The 7,493-nt window shown below is 34.2% G+C and overlaps 1 protein-coding gene across 1 annotated transcript in view; it reads right to left on the reverse strand.

Moving 5' to 3' along the window:
* Positions 1 to 7,135, reverse strand: part of LOC138379701 (N-alpha-acetyltransferase 35, NatC auxiliary subunit-like) — a 28,448-nt gene extending 21,313 nt beyond the window's left edge. Inside the window, exons 1-2 of the mRNA XM_069464828.1 lie at positions 7,081 to 7,135; positions 3,052 to 3,158 (exon numbers count right to left, since the gene is read on the reverse strand). Coding sequence (XP_069320929.1) covers positions 3,052 to 3,113 — 62 coding nt within the window. The 5' untranslated portion in view covers positions 3,114 to 3,158; positions 7,081 to 7,135. The remainder of the gene's footprint in view (positions 1 to 3,051; positions 3,159 to 7,080) is intronic.
* Positions 7,136 to 7,493: the final 358 nt, after the last annotated feature.

Here is a 7,493-nt window from a genome sequence, read left to right on the forward strand (position 1 = left end):
TCAAAAAGTGGGCAAAGGACATGAATAGAAATCCACAACTTTTTGAGTGCCAACATGAGATAGTGACACCTTTGCTTTCTGGTAGTTCAGTGTATTGAAACTGTTTCATGCACAAAATTGTTATAAATATTGTATAAAATTACTTCAGGCTTTGTGTATAAAAATGCCTACAAAACATAAATGAATTTCATGGTTAGACATAGGTCTCATCCCAGAGATATCTCATTATGTATATACAAATATTCCAAAATCCAAAACACTTCCAATGCAAAGCATTTTGGGTAAGTTATATTTTATTATGAAATATTTGGGAACCATAGTTAGATCTACCATAAGTAATTTGGGACAGAAAACCATCATGTGTCTTTTTTTTTTTTTTTTACCTACTATTTTTTTCTTTTTTCTTTTGTTTTTTTTTTGAGACAGAGGCTCACTCTATTGCCTGGGTTAGTGCCGTGGCGTCAGCCTAGCTTACAGCAACCTCAAACTCCTGGGCTCAAGAGATCCTCCTGCCACAGCCTCCCCAGTAAGTGGGACTACAGGTATGCACCACCATTCCCGGCTAAGTTACTTCTCTTGCTCTTGCTGAGGCTGGTCTCAAACTCCTGACCTCAAGTGATCCTCCCGCCTTGGCCTCCCAGAGTGCTAGGATTACAGGTGTGAGCCATCACGCCCGGCCCACCATGGGTCTTTGAGTGGAAAAAAGATAAAGAACTTTAAAATTAAAATGCATTCTTTAAATTAAAAAAATTTAAAAGGCAATTAACAAGTAATTTAAGAGTTCATGATAAAAACAGCCTGATGAGCTGGGTGCAGTGGCATATGCCTACAGTCCTAGCTACAGGAATACTGAGATATGAGGATCACTTGAGCCCAGGAATTCAAGACCAGCCTGGCAACACAGTGAGATCCCAGTCTCAACACACACACACACACACACACACACACACACACGAACAGCAACAAAAAGAATAGCCTGATGTATGTGATCCCATTTATATACTTATATATACATGTGTATCTTTATACACAAAGATATCTAACACGGTCATCAAAATGTAGCTATCTCAGAGGTAAGATCTCAGGTAATTTTTTTTTTTTTTTTTTTTTTACTATTTTTCACATACTTTTCTGCACTGGTTGAAATTTCAATTGTGATCATATATTATTTATATAATCAGCCTTTAAAAAAAAGGCAACTTAGTTACCTTTTTTCTTTTCTTCCCCTAGTGAATCATATATCATTTTCTATTAATTTTATCTCTGAAATCATTCTCAAATCTGTCCTCTCCTTTATATTCCCAGAGTTTAATCCTTCATCACCTCTAACCTGTACAACTCAATCAGCCTAATTAAACGCTTTGCTTCCATTATCAATCCTTCTCATTACCGGTTTGCTTCCTATTAAAAAATACACACCCAATTATGCCAATTCTCTCCTAAAACACTTACGTAGCTCCTCACTGACCACAAAATAAAGACAAAACCTTACCAAAGCATTCAAGACTCTCCCCAGTCTCATCCTCAACTATCTTGCCATCAAACTCTCATTTGTTTGTTTATTCATTCAACAAATATTTATTATGTGCTTACTAGCATCTGTGATACATCACTCAAAACATACAGCTGTTGTTATAAAACGGCCAAAATTACCTGCCCTGACCTTGTGGAGTTTATATTCTAATTGAGGGGATGAGGAGAGTGGAAGATTGAAAATAAACACAATAAAGAAAATTATATCCTATGTAAGAAGATAATTGTTTTGGGAGAGAGAAATGGAGTGCTGGTGGGAGTAGGGGTTGCAATTTTTAAACAGGGTGGCCAGGGTACCTCTCATTGAGGTGACCCTGAAAAGACTTGAAGATGGTGACGTAGTCAGCCCTGGGGGTGTGTGAGGAAAATGCCCACTATCCTCCACACCGTGTGTAAAGACCCTAAGGTGAGGTCTTTACACAGCATATTCCATGAATAGCAAGGAGACCTGTGTGACTAAAGCAAAGGAGGTGAGGGCAAGAGCAGTAAGAGATGAGGTCAGAAAGGTGACAGGATAGGTGTCTAGACCAGAACACAGTGAGCCTCGAAGGCTCAATCACAAGGACTTTGGCTTTTACTGTGAATCGAATGGGGAATGGAACCAACACTGAGAAAGCCTGGTTATTTACATCCTCCCAGGGATAGTCCTTATGGGACAGGCATATGCGTAATTTCTCAAGCTCCCTGTTCCTGATAAGAACTACTCTGAAGTGTAACCTACACTGTTCTCCAGAGCTCTCCTACAGGACTGAACCAAAGTTACTTTCTGTGGAGTGCACCTTAGCGTGGCTTTCTTCCTTTTCATGTCCTGCTTGCCCAAAACCTCACTGGTTTTTCCTGGGAACACTTTCTAAATATGTTTATATGAATCTTGGTCTCAGGGTCTGCTTCCAACCTAAGACAGGAAGCAACCAGAGTTTTACATGAGCTGTGGCAAGATTTATTTTCAACAAATTGTTGGTAAGAACACTGGACTACTAACTGTTCTTAAAATGCATTTCATGTTCTCATGTCTGCACGTGTGCTGGGTTTTTTGCTAAGAAATAATGACTCCTTTCTTCCCTCCCCACTGGAAAAGCCTAACTTATTTCTCAAAATGCCAACTCAAATGATGATTCTTTCTACAAGCAATACTTTTCGGCTACTTAGGGCAGCATGTTTTCAGGGCAGTGCCTCTACCAGAGCATAGTTTAAGGATCAATTATCTGCATTTTTTATTTTTATCTAAACTTCAGAAGCCAAAGTGCCTAACATAGTGCTTTGCACAAAGTAGGGTCCAAGACAAGTTACTGAATTTCTGCTAACAACCGTTCTGTTTTCTGTCTCATACTGGATCTAATGCCAACCTTAATTTCTAATCTAAATAATATGTGGCAGAGATCAATTTAACATGATCAAGTTATTTTTTATATCGAGACTTGATCTTAAACAATTTTTATACTTTGGCTATAAAGAAGGACTACAGAGAAGGTGGGCATTTAAAGAAACACACACTATAAGATGTGTTACAATACTTACTTGGGAGAGAGCACCGGAGGACTTACAAAAGATCGAAGCGCATCTTTCACCATGTCTTGCATGAGATGAGTTCCAAAGACCTTTTTGTTATCCACCAGGAAAGTGGTCTTAAAACAAATGTAATATATTAGTAACACTGTCACACAGAGTTGTCACTACTATGACATGAGTGTACTTCTTATAAATACTACAGGCAACACAAGTGATTAAAATACAGAAAGTTGGTGGAAATTTTTAAAAATCACTGATTCCAGAATGGGTGCTACCTATTAATCCTTATTTAAGGTATATTCTGATATGGAAGAATAAAAAATGTGTAGAAATAAAAATCTCCAAAGTTAAGAGTAGTAATATGGAACTGAACTAATCAAGATGAACTGACTAATCTGATTATATCAAAGGAGCTAATATATAAGAGCTTCATAGATTATAAAATATTAAAATGGCTATAAATATTAAGTTATTTGATAATATTTGTCTCTAATGAATCTTTTGTAATACATACAAACTTTGTGGAAATGTAAAAAATATATTTAAAATAAGAGTCTGCACCTAGCAACTTCAGGATGCCTTTAAAAAAATTAAATAACAGTCTAAACTCAGTAATTTGCATTTTAATTTCTTCCCCTTAACAACTCTAGTAATTTTAATATTTAATATATCATACCTTACTGATTTCCTAATGCTCAGATTTTAAATATTTTTAATTTACATACAGTAAAATTCACATTTTTTTTTTTAAACAGTTCTATGTTTCTGACAAATGAAAGTTGTTTAACCAGCACCACCATCAAGATACAGGACAACAGCATCACCCCAAAAACATTCTCTCATGTGATCCCTTTGTAATCAAGCCTTCTCCCTCACCCAAATCCCTGACAACATATCTATTGGATCTATTATTGAACTGTATTTTGCCATTTCTAAAATATCATCATCAAAATGAAATCATACAGCCTCTGAGTCTAGCTTTTCACCCAGCATAATGCAGTTGAGTTCTTCTGCATTGTTAGTTGTATCTATACTTTGTTTCTGAGCCACTGTGCACATGTACCACACAGTATGTTTATCCTTTCACCAGTTCAAGACATTTGGGTTGTCTCAGGTTTTGATGATCATTAGCAAAACAGCTCTAAACGCTTGCACAGAAGTGTCTAGAATATCAGATTTCACTTCTCTTAGGCAATCAACTAGGAGTGTGATTTGTATGTTTAATTTTATAAGAATCCGCCAGAGCGTCTCAACCATTTCACAGTTCCATCACCAGTACATCCCCACCAGCACTTGGTACTGTCAGATTTCTTAAAAAAGATATTCTGAAAGGTAGTAGTTCATTGTAGTTTAATTTGCATTTCCCTAATATTAACTATGTTGAATACCCTTTCATATTGAATTTCAATTTTTTTGCCCATTTTAAAAATTGGGTTGTATATTTTCTTATTATAAAGTTTATAGAGCTCTTTATGTGGTCTAGATATAAGTTCTTTGTCAGACATATGATTTGCAAATATTTTCTCCAACTTTGTAGCATCTCTTCATTTTCTTCACAGTGTCTTTCCCAGAATAAAAGTTTTAAATGTATCAATTTATCATTTTTTTTAATAAACTGTGCTTTTGATGTCAGACCTGAGAACTCTCTTCATTCCCTAAGATTACAAAGATTTTCTCCTATCCTTTCTTCCAAAAGTTTTATAATTTCAGATTTTATATTTAGGTTCATGATGCATTCTGCATCAGTTTTTTTCATATGCCTGTCCAATTATTCCAGTACCATTTGTTGAAAGACTTATCATTTCTTCACTAATTTGCCTTTGTACCTTTGTAAAAAATTAATTGACTATATTATTGATCAATTACTTGAATACAGTCAATAATTATACCAATTTTTTTAAAAAAGAACTTTTCTGGACTTTCCCCTCGGTTCCCACTGATTCATGTAGCCATCATTTTGCCAGTATCACACAAAAGGTAGTGTGAGTTCTCCAACTTTATTCCCTTTTTTTCCCACCCAAATCATTTTAGCTGTACTAGTTCCTTTGCCTTTCCATATAAATTTTAGAATCAGATTGTTGACAAGCTATGAAAATTCTTGCTGTGATTTTGACTAAGACTGCTGTGAATCTGTAGATTGATTTGCAGAGAACATTTTAAAAAAAATCAATTCTTCCAATCCATGAACAAGGTATATCTCTCCATTTATTTAGGTCTTACTTTGATTTCTTTCATCAGTACTTTGCAGTTTTTCAGCATGCAGGTCCTACACACAAGTTGTTAGATTTATATCTAAGTATTCCATTTTTTGATGTTGTAAATAGTTTTGCTTTTAAAATTTTGATTTCCCACTGTTCATTGCAAGTATATAGAAATACAACTGCTTTTTGTATATTGATTTCATATTCTGTGATCTCATTAAACTTACCCATCAGCTCTAGGAATTTCTTTGTATATTCCTTGGGATTCTACATAAAATCATGGCATCTGTAAACAGACAATATTATATCTTCCTTTCTAATCTGTATGCCTTTTATTTCTTTTTCCTGCATTATTGTGCTAAAGATTTCCAATGTTGAGTAAGAATGGAGAATTGTAAGCAGATATCCTTGCTTTCTTCCCAATCTTAGGAGGAAAATATTTAGTCTTTCAGCATTAAGTGTGATGTTAGCTGTGGGTTTTTTGTATATGCCCTTTATTAGGTTAAGGAAGTTCTCTTCTATTCCCAGTTTTGCTGAGAGTTTTAATCAGGAGTGGAAGCTGAATTTTGTCAAATGCTTTTCCTGAATCAATTGAGACTTTAGATTGTAAAGTGAATTACACTGACTGATTTTTAAATGTTGAACATGCCTTGCATTCCTGGGATAAATCCCACTTGGTCATGGTGTATTACTTCTTTTTATATATCGCTGAATTCAATTTGCTAATACTTTATGGAAGATTTTTATGTCTGTGTTCATAAGGGATATTGGTCTATAGTTTTGTGTTTATGTGTCAGTTTGGTTTTGGTATTGCGTTAATATTGGCCTCATATAATGAGTGTTCTTGCCTCTTATATTTTCTGGAAGAGATTACATAGAACTGGCCTGGAGTTTTTTTTTTTGTTAGGAGGTTTTTAACTCTAAGTTCAATTTAATGGATATGGGATTATTCAAATTATCTATTTCTTCTTAAGTGAGTTTGGTAATTTGTGTCTTTTAAGGAATTAGTACATTTTATCTAAGTTTCTCAATTTATGGACATAGAGTTATCCATAATATTCCCATATTATTCTTTTAATATATACAGGGATCTGTAGTGATATCACCTCTTTCATTCTTGACATTAGTCATTTCTATCTTCTTTTTCTTATTCTGTCTCACTAGAGGTTCATCAACCTTACGGACATTTTCAAAGAACAAGCTTTTGGTTGCACTGATTTTCTCTACTGTTTTTCTGCTTAGTATTTTACTAGTTTCTGCTCTTATCTTCATTATTTCCTTCCTTCTTCATGCTTTGATTTGCTCTGCTTTTTCTAGTTTCTTCAAGTGGTAGCTTAAATTACTAATTTCAGAACTTTCTTCAATATAAACATTTAATGTTACAAATTTCCTCTAAGCATTGTTTTAGTTGTATCTCACAGATTTTGATATATATTCCTTTTCATTCAGTTCAAAGTATTTTTTAATTTCCCTGAAGACTTCATCTTTGACCCATAGGTACTTAGAAGAGTGCTATTTAATTTCCAAATATTTAGAGATTTTCCCAGATATCTTTCTTTTACTAATTACTAGTTTAATTCTAAAATGGTCAGAAAGATGCTTTGTATGATTTCAACTGTTTTAAAATTATTAACATTTGTTTTTTGGCCCAGGATATGATCTTGATGAATGTCTAACACTCAAAGTCAATACTTCAAAATTAAAAAATATTCCACTAACTGTGGAATATGGAATATCCTTTAAAAGCATCTACCTTTTGTTCCATCAACCAATAAAAACAGTGTCAGTACACATACAATCTAATGTTTAAAGTATTTTGATACTAAGCGGAACTTACTTGTAACAGAGATCTTGAAAGAACACATGGTGATTGTTCACTAAATTCACAGAAAAAATCCTAATAGATATAGAAAGAAAAAGCCATGTCATTAACAGATTAAATAAAAACTAAAAACGTCTGCATATAGAGTGTAATTTTTACTAGAACTTCTGGAAATGATATATTACCACAGTTAAAATTTTAACAAATAGTTAAAAGGTCATTTCTACAGAAACTGTTTAATTTTTCTTAAAGATAGGTATCTGGTTTTGGGAACCCCTATGGTATTGCCATAGGCTGATAGTAAGAGAATAAAAGATATGGAACTTATAGACTGCTCTTCTGGTAAGAGAGACAGGTATTGCCCAGATGACTATCACTGTGGAAAACATCCCTAGACAGGCAGTACATTTTCCCACTGAGCCCTCAAT

The sequence above is a fragment of the Eulemur rufifrons genome, unplaced genomic scaffold (assembly GCF_041146395.1).
Source record: "Eulemur rufifrons isolate Redbay unplaced genomic scaffold, OSU_ERuf_1 scaffold_123, whole genome shotgun sequence".
NCBI classification, from domain to species: Eukaryota; Metazoa; Chordata; class Mammalia; order Primates; family Lemuridae; genus Eulemur; species Eulemur rufifrons.